At 42.9% G+C, this 21,558-nt stretch overlaps 1 protein-coding gene across 3 annotated transcripts in view; it reads left to right on the top strand.

Annotated features, from left to right (window-relative positions):
• Positions 1-273: 273 nt before the first annotated feature.
• Positions 274-21,558, top strand: part of WWC3 (WWC family member 3) — a 67,978-nt gene continuing 46,693 nt past the window's right edge. For 2 of the 3 annotated variants that reach the window (XM_044432359.1, XM_044432349.1), the window contains exon 1: positions 17,710-21,294. In XM_044432359.1, coding sequence (XP_044288294.1) covers positions 21,269-21,294 — 26 coding nt within the window. In that variant the 5' untranslated portion in view covers positions 17,710-21,268. Of the gene's footprint in view, positions 2,422-17,709; positions 21,295-21,558 lie in introns of those variants that run through there. The other variant, XM_044432369.1, reaches the window with a different exon arrangement.

The following is a 21,558-nucleotide window of genomic DNA, read 5'->3' as shown; positions in this document are numbered from 1 at the left end:
ATCTATGGCCGCGATCGCAGTCACGCTCATGCAGGGAAGACGGACGTAATCACAGTTGTGCTCTGGGGGAGATGGCAGCGATCATGCTCGGGGGGGGGGGATGGCCTCGATCTTTGTTGTTCTTTGTCACTTTGTTTCAAATTTGTGTGATTAAAAAATCGTTACAGAACAGATTAACCTTATTTACATTGAACCTTATGGGGAAATTGGTTGGGTAACAACCAATTTGGGTCACGACCAGAGTTGTGGAACGGATTAAGTTTGTCAAGGTACCACTGTAATATCTCAGTTCATGAATGCTTCTGTTCGCAAACAATTTGGTTTGCAAACAGTCCGGCAAAATTTTGCTTCCGTTCGCAAACTTTACATCAGGTGATGAACATGATTGCAGCCATCTTCCCTGCACGAATATGATTGTGGCCATCTCCCCCACTCGTGGTCGCAGACAGACCTGTGCGCACTTGCTGTGAAGCATTTTCATGTGCTTTTTAGTACATACAGTACTGTGCAGTATTATTCAATCTAGCATGGCTCCAAAGAAAGTGTAGAACAAGCATGGTGGTAAAAGGAAAGTGCAGAGCGGTAATGAACGTAACCAGAATGTGCAGAACAGTAATGAAGGTGACAAGAACGTGTAGTGCAAGAATGGTAAGAAGAAGGTTTTTATGAAAATAACCATTGAATTGAAGAAGGAAATTTTAGAAAAGTATAAGTGTGGTATTCGTGTGACTGATCTGGCTTCAGAGTACAAGATGGCAAAGTCGACAATTTCCACTATTTTGAAGTTTAAAGATGCAATCAAAGGAGCTGATGTGACAAAGGAGTAACGAGGTTAACCAAGCTGAGGGCACAAGTGCTGGAAGAGGTGGAAAAACTTTTGTTAGTGTGGTTGAATGAGAAACAGCTGGTAGGTGATAGTGTTAGTGAAGCTATGATCTGTGAAAAAGCCAGGAAATTGCACAGTGATTTACTGCCAAAAAAAAAAAAAAAAACCCTCTACAAGTGCAACAAATGATGAATTTAAAGCCAGTAGAGGGTGGTTTGATAAATTCCGCAAGAGAAGTGTGATAAGACATGGTGAGGCTTCCAGTTCTGACAAGGTTGCTGCAGAAGCCTACAACAAAGAATTCATGGAATTCATGAAGGCAGAAGGATACGTCGCTCAGCAAGTGTTCAACTGTGATGAAACAGGGCTCTTCTGGATGAAGATGCCAAACAGAACCTATATCACACAGGAGGAAAAGGCACTGCCGGGGCACAAGCTCATGAAGGACAGATTGACCCTTTTGCTGTGTGCGAACACAAGTGCTGATCTGAAGATTAAGCCACTACTGGTGCACCATTCCCAGACCCCTCGTGCATTCAAGGAACAGAATGTGAACAAGGCCAGACTGCCTGTCATGTGGAGGGCCAGTGCGAAAGCTGGGGTCATAAGACAATTGTTCATGGAACGGCTGCACAAGTTGTTCGCACCACCATTAAGAAATATCTTTCTGCCTTTCAGGCAGTTGACAACTGCCTGAAAGGTGCCTTCTTCTGAGGGACAATGCCCTGGCACACCCTCCAGCCTTGGTGGATGATATGGACGCTGAATATGACTTCATAAAAGTCAAGTTCCTCACCCCAACGCCTTTTCTGCAGCCTATGGACCAGCAAGTGATCTGCAACTTCAAGAAGCTGTACACAAAGGTACTCTTTACCAGGTGTTTTAATTTCACTGAAGAGATGTCCTTGACTCTGAAAGAGTTCTGGAAGAAACATTTCAATGTTCTCCTCTGCATCAACCTCATTGACAAAGCCTGGGAAGATGTCACGTACTGGACCTTAAACTCAGCCTGGAGGAAACTGTGGCCAGAATGTGTCACTGAATGTGACTTTGAAGGGTCTGATGCAGAGGTAGTGGAGGAGATTGTGTCCATGGGCAAGAGAATGGGTGTGGACGTCAGTGGTGCAGACACAGAGGAACTTGTTGAGGACCATAAGGAGGAGCTGACAGTGGAAGAACTTGCTGAACTCCAGAGTGAGCAGCAGAAGGCACTTGTTGAGGAGCATTCCATTGAGGAAGAGGAAGATGAGGAGGTTAGCAGTGGTATGATAAAATCCATTATGGAAGAATGGAATGAGTGCCGGGACTTCTTTGAGAAGCACCACCCCAACATAACTGTAACGAACAGAGTGTTGAATCTGATGAATGACAACATGGTCTCTCATATCCAGAGGGTTATGCAGCGCAGGAAAAAACAAGTGGCATTAGATAGATTTTTTTGCCAAAATCGACCCTGCAGCTAAGAGACAAAGAAGAGAGGAAACCCCTGAAGGAGATCTCCCAGATATCATTATGGAGGGGGACTTTCCCTCCAAACAATAACCTCCCCCCACCCCACTTTCCTGTCCTCCACTCCAGAAATTGCCTCAAGCAAGGTTAGTGTGCTCTCTCTTCGTACTGTACTGTACTTTGTTTCATATTTTTCTGGTTAAAAAAATTACAGAATGGATTAACCTTATTTACATTGAACCTTATGGGCAAATTTGACTCGGTTCGTGACAAATTTGGTTCGTGACCAGAATCGTGGAATGAATTAAGTTCGTGAACCGAGGTACCACTGTATATGAAATCTGTTCTCCCTCCCTTCCTGCATCACTAAAACTGCTGGTCTGCTTTTTAGTTTTACAGCCAGTATTCCATATATCTCATCCTTTTCTAGGCTTTATGTGAAGATCGAACAGATATAATTCCACTGGAGTTCCACCCATACATTAATGGACATTAGGGAGAATAATTATTTTACCAAAGATTAGTCTGAAGCTTGTTATGGCTGACTTTGAGAAGCTATAGCTAAGCCAGTTTAATATTGAAATATGAGAGAATTAAGTACACTGATAATAGTTCAAATATCCTAGATAAAACTATTCTTGATCTCAGTACTGTGCGAGTGAATGTGGTTTAGCCGAGTGAGATTTGGCTGATGTATTTATGAGCATCAGCAGATATTTTATATAGTACTCTGAGATGCAGTACTCTGTAAAAGTAGTAGTAGTAGTGATAGTAGTTCTTCATACTGGTAGGTCTTAAGACTCTCATAACAGCTGATATAGTTCTATCTCTGAAGCTGAGCAGGCCTGTAATAGAATGCAGATTGTCTGGGACTTTAGGTGCACCACTTACAAACCCTTGAGGTAAGGGTCAAAATAGAAATGTAACAAATAAAATACTGTAAAAATTCATCCTGGCGGAATAGAATGGAAATACAATAAAAATGGAAGACTTGTTACTCTTGAATGTCTTAAAAGATTTTCTTTTATCAGAGCCTGCGCACTGTGCGAAATAAAAGTTCATGAGTACATTCACACGTAATGCTAAGCCATGGCATGTGGTAATTGCACAGCATGGTATTTAGCCTTGCATCCAGGGTTGAGACAGGCACTTGGTTTCCATGAATGAGTGGTTTCCATACTTCCCCATCTTTCCTCCAAATGGTGCATAGTATCCCATCAGCTCCTGTGGCATGGAATCAATAGCAGCATGCTCTGCTACTGCCTGCATTACCTGCCTTTCCCTCATGGGCCCATATGCTTCCTTGGGTGTGTCTGCAGCTGGCTATCTTCTTTGCTTTTGTGGCTGTTCTGTGAAGCAACTGACTACTCACTAGAGTAGTGCTGTTGCTTTGGAGTAGTGCTACAGGAGCACTCCTCACTGCTGTCACACTTTGGTGCCACTGTGCAAATAAATACACCCACTTCCCTCTCTTTTCCTGTGCATTTGCTCATGCTTTCCTGTGTGCAGGACTTGCACATGCAGCCATATGGTTGCCTCCGCCCTGCAGCCTGCTATATGGAGGACAGCGGCACAGGCATCCATGCCATAGATGGAGGGTGTATGTCCTGCCATAGGTGAACTTTCCCAAGGATGCCCATATGGGCATTTGGCTGAGAAGGTTTCTGCCAGGCTGTTTGTCCTGCAGGTATATGGAGGAAGAGGGGATAGCAGGGCTTGCTGAGTCCTGAAGATTGTTGGGGACAAGAAGGAAATGGATGAATGGGTGGGGGGCAGAGTGGGAGACATGGTTTCCTTGAGTTGCTTTCCCTGTTAATGTTCTGCTCACTGCTCCTTGCATAAAAACAGCATTTCTGGGAGGAGAGAGGGAGACTTTTCTGAGTTGTGCAGAGGCAGTGCACTTACAGGTGCCAGTACAGTGACCAGAGAGAAGTGCCAGGTACATGGTCGCTGCTGCTGAAGGTGGCACAGTGCAGTGCCCCACTGCTGGTGAGATCTGCTTGCTGTGTCTGGACATTGGAAAGCGGGGAAGAAAGGGGGCATGAACAGCCAATTGCTGTGCTGCTGCTGGCAGCTCAGCAGTTTCTGGGCAGATTTGTCCAGCAACAAGCATGGAAAAGAGGGTCTGCAGCAGTTGCAGACACTGCCAAACTCTATGGCAGAAACACAAAAACTAATTAGAAACACTGTCACTGAGTTCAGACTGCAAAAAAGCCATGGCAGAACATGGGAACTTTCATCAACTTTCATGGGAACCATCGTTTCTCCACATGGTTTCATAACAACTCAAATTTATTGTGCTTCAGCATGGATGCTGGGTTCATATATAATGACCAGGCTTGCCTGTGTGGTTTCCACCATGGTTTATTTTTGTGTATGAACTGCCACCATGGGTTTGCGTGGAAGGGTCATTGTTGAAAGTTGTAACTTACTGTGGTGAGCTAGCTGGTTTAGTAGTATGCCCAGGGATGATATTATTGGTGCAATTGTACTGGGCAATAGCTGTGGAGGGGTATGTAGGCAGGAGAACTGCCATTTTATGTTTTGTGCATGTAATTATAAGAAGATGTAAAATTATCTTTTCTAATAAATTCTAAATGAAATTGCAAAATAGCAGTGTATGTAAAAATATTACTTTTTATTATATATTTTATAATACTTTATCAATAGTTTAGATGCTCCTGAGGAATAATCAAGTATGATCTGTAATGCTGCAACTAAAGAGTGTGGTGTCATTAAATTTTGTCTGTCTGCATTACAGAATAAGTCTGTTTAGTTTGTTATTAAACTATGAGTAGTTCAATCGTAATGGTAAAAATGTTTCACTGACTGCCTTTTCCAAGCATCCACAGGGATTAGCTAAATGCACAAGCCAGGTCAGTCATACTGATTTGTTGGGTTTTATAAAATCGTTTTTACCAAAATGTGAAAATTGGACCCTAGTTCTAGCTTGAATTGCCAGCTCAATACAAAATATATTTTTTAAAAAAGTCAATAGATCAAAGTCAAGTAAATGAGCTTTACACAGTAGCTACTAGAAGGAGTTTTGTGTAAGTGGTTAGCTTCAGTTCTTTCAGTTTGGGGTACAGTAAATAATAGAAGCTTTTTCAGATAAATGTTTTTATGGTATTCAGGACTGAAGTACATTCTTCAAACATAGGAAGTTGATACGCTGAATAAACACTTCTGGAGCTTAGGAACTACAAGGGAAATAGAGGAAATGGAAGTGGCTATTTTTAACATAATAGTACTTGGGGCGGTAGAGAAAGTGGAGTTAATAGTTGGGGAGAAAGTAATTGATTCTGTCAAAATACTTGATTCTGTGGAAATAACTTAGTTTTTCTACCTCTGGAAATTTTTGGGTCAGTTATAAATGACTTCTGGATGGCTTCTAGTTTGTATTCAGTGAAATCAATTTTTAGGAACAATAAATAATTGTGTTGATATAGATAATGCCTGTGCTTATCTCAGAAACTGGAAGTGAATTGAGAAGGCCTATAGGTTGCACATCTATAGGTTGGCATTGCAAATAAGTATATTAAATCCACTAGTCCACAGTGTTTTAATGGCTCCAGTGCCACTGCATACCATAGGAAGTCATTTCTGGCACTTCAGAGTTCTGAACTTAAAAATAATCTCTTTAAACCTAGTGTTTGTATAAATCTCAAAACAGGCTTTCAGTAGGTCTGTGGTAAATACAACTAAGTCTACATGTCAAGTAGAGTCTAAATTTGAGAAAGTACATTTTTGAAGTCAGTTGTTCTTTTCATGTCAGTATTAATAAAGAGTTACTACATGTAATATAAAAAACTCTGAAAACTGATATGGCTGAAAATAAAATATAGATAAGTGCATGAGATTTTAATTTAGACTGAATGTAATGATTTGAGGTAGCCATTTCCCTTGGCTAAAGTACTGTAATCTGTAAAAAATTTTACAGTACTTGGCTAAAGTACTGTAAAAAAATCAAAGCCTTTTTGAAATGCAAAAGTATGTTCACGCAATTTAATTCATTTTTAAGTAGTTCCATCCCTTCATCCTATGATAGCTAACAGTAATCTTTAGCTCTATAGTTAGTTAATGTTGCATTCCACCTTTGTGTCAGTGGTGATCACGGTGTCTAAGAACAATAATGGTAGTAATGGTTTATTGATTTTATTTATAGCAGTAAATACAGAGTAAAAAATAAAACTGGCAAAACATTAATAACATTGATTAAAATCAGTGGCAACTTATTTCTATGACAGTAATGCCCATCTGATGGAACATGATAAAATAAACCCTGCAAGATGAACTGAAGTATTCTATAGCAAGCAAATAAAAACTACTTCATTTCTGTTTAACCTTGCCTATGAAACACTAACCCAAACCGCCACCACCCCTGGGCAAGCCTTTACTATGATTTTGTGGAGATGTTAAGAATTTGGATGGGATGTTTTTCTGAACCCCTATTTTCATAGTTAAGTTTTCTGCATGTCCTTTCTGTTCATGTTGTACAGGGTTGAACAGTTTTACCAGACCACATGTGGAGAGCCACATGACTGATACTACTTTAAAAAGAATGAAACCAAATTCTAAACACATCTGACAAGAATTTCTAAGATGCAGAAATGTAAGACATGGTCTTAAATCATATAACAGAGCAATTTTGGCAATCCTATGTTGCTTTCAGGGGTAAGAGATGGACTGTAAAGACATTAACTCTTGCTATCAGAGTTCACACGTCCAGTGGTATGGCCCGAGAAACAGGTGGTATATCCAGAGAAACACTCATACATGTTTGTATGAAATGTGCCCCAATTTTGCATGAAAGTTAAGGAAGAGCCAGTGCAGATTATGTACTAGGACACAATTTGGCTAAAAGTAAGCATTCTAAAAAAAAATAAAATCCAGTGATCTTGAGGAGTTGTAAGAACATAAATTTCTAATTGAAATTAGAACTTTCAATCATTTAATTTTAGGTGGGACACATCCATCATATACAAAAATGAAAGTAAAAATCAGCTTGTAGGAAATAGTAAAATAAAATCTGAACTGTTGGAGGAAATAGTTGCTTTAAGTAGATTATTTTTTCAGATTAACATTTGAGATATTCAGATCTCCACATATTTAAATTAATTACTTATATCCTAACAGTCACTTCATTTACTTATTTGGTGTATATTCCTTCCAAGAAGGAGTGCTTTAAAGCAGGTAAGCAAAATACAAATAATCAAATATAAATACATGGTCACCAACCTAAAAGCAGTAACAAGTAATGTAAAACTAGTTTAAAAATAATAAAACACAGAGAGCCAAACCTAAAAAGACATTAAATTACCATAATATCAAATACTTGTTTGAAATAAAATGTCTTCAATTACTAGCAGAACACAGATAGGAAGGAACATAACTTCCTGGTAGGGGCTTCTACATGTTCCATCACAGTCAAAGACCTCCAGGGTGTTACCACCAACTGTTCCTTAGAAGAGAATGGCACAAGCACATGCGAGAGAGAGATGTATAATAAGCCTCTCTTAAAGGACAAGTAGATTTACAGTATATCACAAAAGCAAGTACACCCCTCACATTTTGTAAATATTTTATTATATCTTTTCATGTGACAATCCGGAAGAAATGACACTTTGCTACAATGTAAGTATTTATTTATTTATTTATTTATTTATTAAAACATTTTTATGCCGCCCCATTCGCCGAAGCCTCGAGGCGGCTTACAACATAGATAAAACAATAAGTTAAAATATCCATATAAAATAATCTTAATTAAAACACACATTATAAAATAAGCCGCCCTGGCCAGATAAAATTCAATTGTATTTAGCATTTAAAATGTTGCTTAAATAAAAAGGTCTTAGCCTGGCGCCGAAAAACAAATAACGACGGCGCCAGGCGGACCTCTCTGGGGAGCGCATTCCATAACTTAGGCGCCACCGCTGAGAAAGCCCTTCTCCAAGTAGCCACCCTCCTAATTTCTCTCACGGAGGGCTCCCGGAGCAGGGCCTCTCCCGCCGATCTCAGGGGGCGACTGGGCAAATATGGATGTAAACGCTCCTTCAGGTAACCAGGACCCAAGCCGTTTAGGGCTTTATAGGTCATTACCAACACCTTGAATTGGGCCCGGACTTCAATGGGGAGCCAGTGAAGCTGACGGAGAACTGGAGTCATGTGAACATAACGTCCAGTCCCCGTCAGCAGCCTGTGAGTATACAGCTTGTATAACAGTGTAAATTTGCTGTCCCCTCAAAATAACACACAGCCATTAATGTCTAAACTGCTGGCAACAAAAGTGAGTACACCCCTAAGTGAACAAACCACTGGCAACAAAAGTGAGTACACCCCTAAGTGAAACTGTCCAAATTGGGCATTAGTATCCATTTTCCCTCCCTGGTGTCATATGACTCGTTAGTGTTACAAGGTCTCAGGTGTGAATGGGGAGCAGGTGTGTTAAATTTGGTGTTCTTCGTCGTGGCCTCTGTGCATCGTACATATGGGTTGCTGCGCCTGCGCAGTGCCTAAACCGGAAGATTAGAAAGCTAACGGTTTTTGGTGGAAAAACTCCGCTCCCCTCCCCCTTTGTGGTATAAATAGAGTGGAGTGTCCGCCATTTTGCTCAGTCTTTGCAACCGCCGTTCGCTGTGCCTCGTGCCTGTTCATCTCTCACTTTAGATCTGTGCCTCTTCGTTGCTTTTTCTCAAAAAGTTTAAACTTCTCTTACTCCAAGTTTGTTCTTCTCCCCGATTCTGTCCGTTTTCTTCTTGAATTCTTTCTATATAAAAACAAAAACAAATGTTATCTTACCCTCTATACTGTCCTCTTTTCTTCATTTTTCCACGATGGCGCAGCGAGCGGCATTCCGCAAATGTATTGAATGTGGATCTAAAATGTCGCCGGCCATGTCCACATGATCTGTGCCTCCTCTGCCTCGGTGAGGGACATAGGACCGACAAGTGCGGTCATTGCTTGGCGTTTACCAAGCAGGTGTGGAAAATTAGGGAGAATCGTCTCAGAAAGCTCCTATGGGATCAGGCATTAATGCAGTCCGACCAACTACTCCTACAGCCTGCTTCCTCTTCGTCCGCGCCTCCTCAGTGTTCCTCCTCCACCGTGAGCGCTCTGGCAAAGCGTCCTTCCTTGACCTCTGCCGGCCCTCCTCAGTGTCCTTCGGATGAGGACGCCGCTTCTGTGGGGGCTCAGTCGCTGCCTTCTCCCCCGACTAAGAAACGGGAGAAGCGCAAGCATACCAGTCTGGATAAAACTTCCACCCATAAGAAGTTGAGGAAGGAAAAGGTGGATAAGCCCACTCGCAAGAGCAAGAAACCTGACCGCCCAAAAACAACGAGGCTCAGGTTCATCGGGCTTTTCAGTACTGACGGCTGCCACGGTACTGACCCCCTCGGGACCGGCCCTGCAACTCGTTATGCAGGTGACACCACTGGCTGAGAGCGTGCCTTCCCAGCAACAGGAGGAGCCACTTCGGGAGTCCATCTCTGATGGCGAAATCAGAGACTCCCCACCGAGGGAACACTCACCAACACCCATGCCACCGACTGAATCTCATGTGGCCTCACCATTACCTCCTAGAGGTCGCAGCTGTTCATCCGAGCGTCGAGATGAAAGTTGGTTGACTCCGGGATATGGTGCTCCCCCCGGCTGGGGTGGGTACCAGCCGTATCCCTATTTCCCTCGTGAGCAGAGATCACCATCGGTCCTGAGGGATGTGCCATCCACCTCCAGGCGTATGGAGACGAGGCGCCCAGCCTCCCCTGAAACCTCCTCCTCCTCAAACGACGACCGGCCGCACTACGTGGAAGACTCCGAGGACTCGGAGGTCGACTCCACATCCCCTGATGTGGCTGTCGCGTATCAAGGGCCTGCTTCACCTGACGAACCTCATGTCTTGTTCACAGAGCTCATGTCCCGCTTGGTTCATTCACTTGAAATCGAAGCCCATCAACAGCCAGGCCCTTTGATAGATTGCTTCTATGACGTCGTTCGGGGAGAGCAGTCCGCATCCATAGCTCTGCCACTTATAACTACACTGCGCCAGGTTATGGTCCAACCCTGGGACCAGCCGGCCCAACCACAAGCGACCTCCCGCAGATATGAGGCTATGTATAGAGTTTGGGACGATGACATTCCCTTCCTGCTCCGTCACCCAAAACCGAACTCTCTTGTGGTTGAATTCTCCCAGGGCAGGGAGTCCAGGGGACATACCGCTCCTTGGGACAAGGAAGGGAGGAAAATCGATATGCTTGCGTGCCGAATCTATGCGGCCTCTGGACTCGGCGTGCGCATATCGAACTACAAAGCGACACTGGCACGTTACCAATACTTTATCATGCAGAAACTGGATAACGTCGCTTCCTCCTTTCCGGACCACCAAGCGGACCTTGCCAGGGTTTTTATTAAGGAGGCGATGCAGGTGGCGGTACAACAGCTGTCTACCGCTCGCCACCATGTAGACACCGATTCAAGGGCCCTCGTCAACGCCATCTCGCTATGCCGACATGCGTGGCTGCGCAATTGTAATCTCCCCGATGAGATGAAGCGCAGAATCGAGGAAATGCCTTTTGATGGTACCAGTCTGTTCCACCAGAAGACTGACTGAAAGTTAAAGGTGATTCATGAATCATGCCTAACCGCATGCCTCGTGGAGCTCCCGCAAAAACGTAAGTGGCAGTGGCCCCGGTCGTCCTACCGGAATCAACCATATTATCCACGCCAGCAAAACTACCCTCGAACCCAACAATACCAACAACAGCAGCATCGGATGCAGCAAGCACAACAGCATTTTTCCCAAGGCCGTAGGCAATTCGATACCGATAAACGCCCATGTTGACAGCTTGCACGAACTATCCTCTCTATTCCAGCACCACCTTCCCTTCTCCCTTTTGGGGACCGGCTCCAGGGCCGACTCCCCATTTGGGAGTCCTTTAAATTTGATAGGTGGGTGTTATCTATCATCTCGTTCGGATATAGGATAGAATTTGATGTTATCCCTCCTTGGAGCCCAATTCGCTTCACACCTTCTTCATCGGTGCTAAGCGATGAAGTCTCACAGCTACTTCTCAAGGGAGCGATTCGAAAATTGTCTTGCTTGGAAGGATTGCATGGATTCTATTCCAGATATTTTATGGTCCCGAAAAGGGACGGTGGTCTCCATCTGAGCTTGGACTTACGAACTCTTAACAAGTACATCAAACCAAGGAAGTTCCGGATGACCACTTTACAGAACATTCTTCCGTTATTGAAAAGAGAGGATTGGTTCGCCTCACTGGATTTGAAGGATGCTTATTTTCATATTTCCATACATGCTTCACACAGACGCTTTCTATGTTCTACTGTTGGATCTGACCTGTTCGAGTTTAATGTCCTACCCTTTGGCTTGGCCACAGCCCCTCGAGTCTTTACAAAGTGTATGGCACTGGTATGCGCACACTTGCGGACTCGCGGAGTACAGGTTTACCCATACTTAGACGACTGACTGATCATCTCGCAATCCGAACAAGCTCTCTTGTCTGATATACAAATGACCTGCGCTTTGCTCGATGCTCTCGGCCTCTGCATTAACCGTGACAAATCGACCCTTATTCCCACGCAGGTCATCGATTTCATCGGGGCATGACTCGACACGGGAAAAAGCTTTCCTCCCACCGGAACGTCAGAATGCTTTATGCAGCCATATTCATCGGATTCGATTACACAGAACAGTTCCAGCCTTGTCCGTTCAGAGACTTACTGGGGCATAAGGTTGCTGCTATTGCCATTGTCCCGTATGCCAGGTTACGTATGCAACCCATTCAACTGTTCTTCAACGCTGTTTTTCAGCCGCAACAAGATCCTGCCACCAAGCAGATTCAGATCCCGCATGCAGTCCTTCACACTTTAACATGGTGGACCATCACAGACAACCTGTTGATTGGCACCCCCTTTCGACCACCTCGGCCAACGACGACTCTGTACACCAACGCATCCCTCCTGGGATGGGGTGTGGCATGTTTGGGACTTCGGGTCCAAGGTACTTGGAACCGACGTGAGGCGAGGAAACACATCAGCTTCCTAGAACTTCTGGTGATTTTCAGTGCCCTCAAGGCTTTCGAGACTGTGTATGCCGTCAAATTGTCCAAATTGCATCAGACAAAATAGCGGCAGTTTTCTACATCAACAAGCAGGGGGGCACAAAATCTCCAGTCTTAGCATGCCTATCGATGGACATTTGGGACTGGTGCATACTGAGGAACATCACGCTTATGACAGTTCACCTGGCTGGAACCGACAACGTCGAAGCAGATACATAAGCAGACAGATGTCGACATCCCACGAATGGGAGTTGGACAAACAACTTTGCGAGGAACTCTTCTGCCTGTGGGGTTAACCGGATGTGGACCTGTTCGCCACACGACAGAACAGCCTGTGTGCCCTTTACTGTTCCAGAGCGGGCGTCGGGCCGGGATCGATGGGAGATGCTCTCATGGTCCCTTGGAGCAACATGACTTTTTATGCATTTCCTCCAATCCCACTTCTGACGAGAGTGGTAACAAAAATAGCCCAGGACAGGGCCACGGGGATACTAATGACTCTGTGGTGGCCGAGACAACCATGGTTTACCACTCTCTTGCTGCTGTCCAGAAGAACGTTCCTTCATCTACCAACTCTTCCGCACTTGTTAACACAACAAGGAGGAGCGATCCGCCATCCGGATATATTCTCTCTGAAGCTGACGGCATGGCGAATCCCCTGATTTACGTCATCGAGTCGGTACCGGGGACACCTCACGCTACGGGTGACCTCACTCAACACACGGCATATGCAGCCCCGACTTCGAATTCGACAGCGAATATCGTGATACCGAAGCCTACTGACAGAGAAATTCAGGCGATTATCGAATCTGCATTAAGACCGTCCACTCGTCATTCCTGTACGGCTAAATGGAGAAGATTCTCCGCTTTTGCGGAGTGCCATTCGTTCTCCCCTGCAATGGCTTCAGTCACCAATATCTTACAATTTCTTTTACCTTTGCATCATGAGGGACTTAAACCGTCATCCATCAAAGTTTATGCAGCTGCTATATCCCATTATTGTGGCACTATACACGGGTTATCAGTCTTCTCACAACCGCTGGTTCGGCGCTTCATTAAGGGACTACAAAATTTACATCCATCTATTTGCCCTGCCATGCCGACGTGGAGTCTTTCTGTAGTACTCCAAGCGCTTACCAAACCACCGTTCGAGCCTTTAGCAACTGCGGACTTACGCCCGGTGTCACGGAAAACTGCCTTTCTAGTAGCGGTTACATAAGCATAAAGAGCTAGTGAGCTTTGTGTTCTCCGCATATACCCACCATTTCTGAACTTCCATAAGGAAAAAGTTGTCCTTCGGATGGATTTCTCCTTTTTACCCAGGGTGGCCACATCGTTCCACCTGAATCAATATATCATTCTACCGGCTTTCTTTCCGTCGCCGTCGACCCCGATAGAACGTGCTTTACACATGCTTGATGTTCGCCGCTGCTTGGCCTTTTACAGATCCCGCACTGAATCTTTTTGTACTACTAATAGACTTTTTGTTAAACACTCCGAGCAAAAAAAGGGATCACCAATATCATCTCAGAGACTCTCTAATTGGATCATCCAGACTATTGTCCTGGCTTATCAGCTATCGAAAATAGACTTACCTGTCTCTCCAACTGGCCGTTCTACACGAGCAGTAGCGACCTTGTCTGCTTTTGCCGCAGGGGTTTCGCTGCAAGACATCTGCAGAGCTGCGATCTGGGCTGGTCCATGTACTTTCACCAAGCACTATCGGCTTGATGTACGTGCCAGACGGGATTGCTCTTTTGGTAGAGCTGTTCTCTCATGCGTTCTTCGATGATGATACCTCCCTCCGCCGAGTCTGGTAAGCTTGCGATCACCCATATGTGTGATGCACAGAGGCCACGACGAAGAAAAGCAGGTTGCTTACCTGTAACTGATGTTCTTCGATTGGCCATCTGTGCATTCACACAACCCACCCGCTGGCCTCACTCGGTGTCGATGAGTGGATATCATGTTTTTTCTTTGTACCATAGTATAATTTGCATCGGTACCATTTGGATTATGTTGCTGGGTGGTTATTTTTTTTCTGTACCGAAATATTAATGGCATCGGTACCGGGAGGTTATATCGCTGACTAGAGATTGTTCTTGGTACCGTACTATAATTCACATCGGTACCGTGGGAATATAATGGTGTCTTATCATTACTTTATTTTTAACCTCTAGAGGGCGAACGCGCGGTCTTCAAGACTGAGCAAAATGGCGGACACTCCGCTCTATTTATACCACAAAGGGGGAGGGGAGCGGAGTTTTCCCTCCAAAAACCGTTAGCTTTCTAATCTTCCGGCCTAGGCTCTGCACAGGCGCAGCAACCCATATGTGTGAATGCACAGATGGCCACTTGAAGAACATCAGTTACAGGTAAGCAACCTGCTTTTATCGCTCTCACTCATACTGGTCACTGGAAGTTCAACATGGCCCCTCATGGCAAAGAACTCTCTGAGGATCTGAAAAAAAAAGAAAAAAGAATTGTTGCTCTACATAAAGATGGCCTAGGTTGTAAGAAGATTGCCAAGACCCTGAAACTGAGCTGCAGCATGGTGACCAAGACCATACAGTGGTTTAACAGGACTGGTTCCACTCGGAACAGGCCTCGCCATGGTTGACCAAAGAAGTTGAGTGCACGTGCTCAGCATCATATCCAGAGGTTGGCTTTGGGAAATAGTCGTATGAGTGCTGCCAGCATTGCTGCAGAGGTTGAAGGGGTGGTGGGTCAGCTTGTCAGTGCTCACACCATACGCCGCACACTGCATCAAATTGGTCTGCAGGGCTGTCGTCCCAAAAGGAAGTCTCTTCTAAAGATGATGCACAAGAAAGCCCACAAACAGTTTGCTGAAGACAAGCAGACTAAGGACATGGATTAGTGGAACCATGTCCTGTGGTCTGATGAGACCAAGATAAACTTATTTGGTTCAGATGGTGTCAAGCATGTGTGGCGACAACCAGGTGAGGAGTGCAAAGACAAGTGTGTCTTGCCTACAGTCATGCATGGTAGTGGGAGTGTCATGGTCTGGGGCTGCATGAGTGCTGCCGGCACTGGGGAGCTACAGTTCATTGAGGGGAACCATGAATGCCAACATGTACTGTGACATATTGAAGCAGAGCACGATCCCCTCCCTTCAGAGACTGGGCCGCAGGGCAGTATTCCAACATCATAACGACCCCAAACACACCTCCAAGACAACCACTGCCTTGCTAAAGAAGCTGAGGGTAAAGGCGATGGACTGGCCAGGCATGTCTCCAGGCCTAAACCCTATTAAGCATCTGTGGGGCATCCTGAAATGGAAGGTGGAGGAGCGCAAGTTCTCTAACATCCACCAGCTCCGTGATGTTGTCATGGAGGAGTGGAAGAGGACTCCAGTGGCAACCTGTGAAGCTCTGGTGAACTACATGCCCAAGAGGGTTAAGGCAGTGCTGGAAAATAATGGTGGCCACACAAAATATTGACACTTTGTGCCCAATTTGGACAGTTTCACTTAGGGGTGTACTCACTTTTGTTGCCAGCGGTTTAGACATCAATGGCTGTGTGTTGAGTTATTTTGAGGGGACAGCAAATTCACATTGTTACACAAGCTGTATACTCACTACTTTACATTGTAGCAAAGTGTCATTTCTTCAGGGTTGTCACATGAAAAGATATAATAAAATATTTATAAAATGTGAGGGGTGTACTCACTTCTGTGATATACTGTACATCGGAGGAGGCATTTCTTGAATGTTAAGCAGACTTTACTTAGATATTTGTAAATCCTGAAAGACAAAAATTCTATTCAAGATGTTAGGTCATATGCATTAGTACAATTGTGTGGATAGTTTGAAAGCATAGTAGGAAATTAATAAATGCTTTTTTTCAGAGATGCTTCACTTTATTTGTGCTTCCACTGCATTAACATTGTCAAGGTTAGCTCAAAAGTTATTAACCCGGAAAGATGTGTTGCTATGCACAATTTATATGTTATTTATTAAAGACATGTTCTGCCTATCTGCTAAAATATTACTCAACTCCTGTGATACTGATAAAATACAAATAAATGCATCATTGAATTAAAATAGAAAAAAAACCAAACGCATCAGAAAAAAAATAGTTATTAGCACCACTTTTAAAAATGTATTTCAGCAAACAGTAATTGTAGAAGCTCAAATAGTGTCTCAGAAAAGAATGTCTTGTCTGGCCATGGAGGTAGTTTGTCTTCCCTTGTCAGTGATTTCCAGAACTGAGACCAGCCATGGAGAAGACCTTGTCTTTAATCCCAGTGAAATTTGTTTTTGATAATGATGGGTTAGAGAGATGGGCCTAAGGAACTTAAAACTCAGACAGGTTCATAAGGCAGAATGCAGCCTTTCAAATGGCTTTATAAGTTACAGTCAGCACTTTGAATTGCATCCAGAGCTTCATTCGCAGTGAGTGAAGTTGTTACAAGGAAGTCTCTATACTGCCTTCATTCAGCTGTTTCTGTATAAACGTATACCTTTTGGTTTATTGGTGTTACCTTTTGGTGGAATCAAATCTAGAACTCCCCATTAATGTTGAATGATAAAAACTTGTAGAAAGCAATTACATCATTTTGAAGAAAAAAAATCAACTCTTAAGTTAATACCTTTTAAAACAATAAAATGTAAGTTTAAATTCCTATTTGCATAATGTATATATATTTACATTGTGTGTGTGTGTGTATATTTACATTGTGTGTGCATGTGAAAGTGTAACAGAAAACTTTAACCCTGATCAAGTAAGTGAACCACAGGTGTTTTTATTCCTTGTTTGGTACTGTATAGTCTTGCTTTAGAAACCAAATAGAGAACCAAAATAGAAGAGCCACTGAAAACCATAATACTTTTTACTGTGGGATTTCAAAGATTTTGAAATAAATTACTATTTATTAATGTGGATATTAATAGGGAGTAAGGATGGTGGTGGCAGAGTAGGAAAGCAAGAGCTCCAAAAGCTATTACTTGGAAAAGTAAATGTTAATGATGGTGTCAGATGGCTGTTCTGAATTGGGAATAGAGAAAGAAGTAAAAATGAAAACGTGAATTGTTCTTGTTACTATAATAAGTATCTTTAGTGTGATTGACTGGATTAAGTTGTTGTTGTTGTTGTTGTTGTTGTTGTTATTATTATTATAACATTTCTATGCCGCCCCTTGCCGAAGCCTCGGGGTGGCTTACAACACAACAAGATACATTGAAATACAATAGAACATAATAAATTACCAATAAATACAGAAATACAAAAAATACACTGAGATACAATAATATAAAATTAAAATTAACAGTATAAAATAAGTCAATAAAGAATATAGGAGGAGGAAAGAGAAGGAAGAGGAAGTTGCCCTGGCCAGATCATATATTTTAACAATTAAAATGATGTTTAAATAAAAAGGTCTTTACCTGGTGCCGAAAAACCAGTAACGACGGTGCCAGGCAGTTTATGATGTAATAAGAGGATTAGTCTAATGTGGAGAAATATATAGTATGATACTGATCATACTCGTATGTACATGTAGGAGTATGGTCGATACTGAAAGGCAGTTTGCTTGTTTTTATTATTATTTATAAGATTTTAAATGATCTATATAAATTCCGCCCAACCTCCCATTTAAAACCACCTAGTGAAGACATTTGAGTAGATGCAGAATGACTGTGGTGGGAGAGGCAGAAAACCAGGGGGGAGTGTGAATGGATTAGGGTGGCTGGAAATCTGAATAGGTGCGCTGGTTTTTGTACAAGAGCCCATTTCTAGTTTAGGTTTTATGCCTGTCTGACTTGGAGAATACAAAGGGGACTTAACAGCAAAGTGGATGGCATCAAAAAATAATGATGTCACATGGCACGAAATCAGCATGAAATACCTTGTGCAGCCCTCAAATACTTTGTAGTAATTGTCAGTAGCAAAGTTTTGAAATGATGCTAAATATTTTAAGATTACAGCTCTGGTACCCTCCTATCCCTGTTCCCACACACACTTTTATTTTTGTGCACAGTTAACTGATTCAGGAAACTTTTGGCATATTTGGGAATCCACTTTCCATTCTTGTCAATAAGCCCACAAAAATGTAGGGTTTTTAAAAAATTGTCCTGCATAGTAAAAAAGAAGCAGCCACTTTCTCTATGGCCAGCAAGGAAACATATGATATAGTCTCTTAGCAGGCTAGTAATAAAAGGAGCTTTCTACAAAAAGGGCTGGCAGAGTAGCGATACAGCTGTGGGATGGGCTTCATTTCCCTCTCAGCCAGCATGGAAAGTAAACAGAGGAGGAAGTCAGAGATCTTCCCTCCTTCACCAGTCTAGTAGCTTACCTGCATGTTGATCTATAGCTATCAGGTGAAAGGTTATCAGTAAAAGGCTGATAAATTATTTTAGTGAGTGGGCCAGGTAATATAATATGTTTTGACTCAATAAGAAAGTGTTGCATATTTCCAGTACTGCCCTGGGTTGAAAATGCTGCACCCTGGTTTCAGAATTTCATCTTACTGAGTTTGTCATGCTGTCTGAGGATCAGTATTATGGGCCCTGTGCTTGTGCAGCACCTCAACTCAGGAAACTTGTATAAGCTGAGGAATTTGGAGTGGGGACCCCATGTTCCCTTAGATTGTCTTCATCCACTATAGTTTCTTCATGAGGAAATTTCTGGTCTTTCAGTCTGTGTTTCTTGCCTTGAAGTGAAGGCATTTCCCTTCTTCCTCTTATTGCTGCTGCCATTTTTTATTTATCATTAATTATATTAATATTTTATTTTATTTTTGCACTCTTTCTGATGGTTCACCACTGCAGGGTATAGGGCACATGAGGGGGTAAGCTCTTACTTCCAACAGCCATTTCTTTTACTTTTTTGCCTATGAGAGGCCTCAGAAGGTGAGAGCATCTAAATTTTCAATCTGAATTGCTCTTAGTTGTCCCATTCCTTAAATAAAAGAAAGAAGGATAATTCCTGCAATACAGGAACTAAGCTGTTGCATCCTCTACTTTGCGTGCTTCCTTGTCTGCTGGAATCACCAGTATCATTTCGGTAGCAAGTTAGCACCTTTGTATCAAGATAGCACGAACATCAGCTCAGGAAAAACTGTAGACCTGAGGTTCCTCTTCCATTGCCACAAGATTTTGATATGGTTAACAAGTGCTTAGTTTGGGATCTTGGGACTGAAGTACTGAACTGGTACAGAAACAGTCTTTCACATAGAGCTGCCTTCCAGATACATTTGGACAGCAACACCCAGAATTCTTAGTCAAATGTCCCTGCTGGATTGGAATTCTGGGAGTTGTTGTCCAAATGCCTTTGAAGGAGATCAAGATAGGGAAGGCTAACCCTTTCAGCTGCTGATACCTGATGTTGCTTTCATATCATCAGCTCAATTGGTCCTGTCAACCTTTGTATTGCTATCCCAAACCACAGTGAGACCATCAATTTCTATCCTAAGCACCTTCTGTATTGAAATGCCAGTACCAGCTTCCAAGACCTTGTGCTTTACAACGGGCTGTAAACAATGTCCAGTGCTAAGCTTCTTAAGTCCACTGTCTATGCCAGTTGGATTTCCCTAATCATCTTCATGAGCATGGCTTGCCATGTCAGATGAATCCATGCAACATGACTTGTTAAAGGGGGCAGCAATCCTCAAATAATCCATGGGCTGTTTTTTGCTAGTTTTCCTCCAACAAGCATGCCAACCACATTCTCTTCACTATGATCATGTCAGTTGCATCATGGCTACATTTGCTTAATTGCACTCACTGGTGTCCCTGCTCTGTTGTCTGAACTCAGGAAGCATGGCTTGTTGGTGGAGATTTCCATGGAAGTGTTTGAGTCAAGCCAGATGCCTTTTGAAAACTAAAGCTGTGTTCTGGAATTAAGTTTATAGTTTGACAAGATTATTTATTTATTCATAGAAAATTATTTATCTGCTTATCATGAGGTGAATAGTCATTGAAACAGATCACAAATATAAAAACATAATAATACTGTCATTAGTATAATTGTCAAAAAGAATTCAGGCTAAAAGCAACATTTAGAAAAAATAGGTCCAGAGAACTGAAATTAGGAATGCATAAGCAGCAGTAGTATCAGAGCTTGTATGAAAAGATGCCTGTTCAAATGCTGGAAAATGAGGAAGGGATTTTTGTGTACAAGGCAGTGGTAGTGGTACCAGAGGCAAGTTCTTGTGAGTTGCTACCAAATATACTTCGGAAAGCAATAGTACATGACATATGGTTAGAGCAGTTAATGTAAAAAATCTCTAATTTCACATGGGAGGATATGGACCTTCCAGTAGATTGGTTCCCATGCTATTTAGTTTTATGGTATAACCAGCACTTTGAAACTAGCAGCCAGTCTGACTGAAAAAGTAAAAATCAGTTGTTTTTAGACATGCATATTTAACAGCAATATTTGTAAATTGAGATAGTGTTCATGTTCAGAATTATAATACACTTTTTCAGAGGTATACTTCTCATGGGATACATGTAGATACTAGACAGTGACCATTCCTATATGTCATCTGGCCTTAGGGTTCAGAGGACTTATATTCTCTCCCAGGCACAATTGAGAATGTGAGCTGCATTGTCTGCTGCTGATGCAAGAAATGGGTGGGGGAACTCATGAATCAATCAGTTGGAAGTCAGATAATGCAGAACTGATTGGCCAGGAAAGGGAGAGTGATTATCCACTTTAAAAAGCCAGATGCTGGAAATGGGCAGGAGTACAGAGAAGACAGAGAGTGATAAAAGTTGTATCAAGACAAAACTGGAAATGGGCAGGAGTACAGAGAAGACAGAGAATGATAAAGGTTGTATCAAGACAAAAGGAGATGGGGGCGGGGAAGCAAACAATCCTTCGGAAACAAATTATGGTAAAGCAAAAGTGAAGGACAGAGAAAGGAGCTGGCTGGAAAAGGAAAACAGCATGGATGTGTCGGAATAGGAGTCAAATCAGGTCAGATAATAAAATGTGGAACATGAAGTAGAGGAACTGACTGGGATTTGAAGTAATACAGGAAAAGAAATAAGTATTTAGTCCATGATGGGGGCCTTGCAAGGCAGTAAGAGATAAATAGTTATTGGAGCTCTTCTGAAAACAAGCCCAGCAGAACTTGTGGAGGGGAAGTCCAGGACACTGTTTCCCTACCTGGGCTTGGGGCCAGGATTATCTTTTGTGGTTGTGGGTGGCAGTGGGTGCCAAACACTCCTAAAGTAGCAG

This window comes from Varanus komodoensis, unplaced genomic scaffold, assembly GCF_004798865.1.
Source record: "Varanus komodoensis strain SLA01 unplaced genomic scaffold, ASM479886v1 scaffold1, whole genome shotgun sequence".
Classification (NCBI taxonomy): domain Eukaryota; kingdom Metazoa; phylum Chordata; class Lepidosauria; order Squamata; family Varanidae; genus Varanus; species Varanus komodoensis.
The sequence above is the reverse complement of the archived record's forward strand: the minus strand, read 5'-3'. Positions and strand labels throughout refer to the sequence as shown.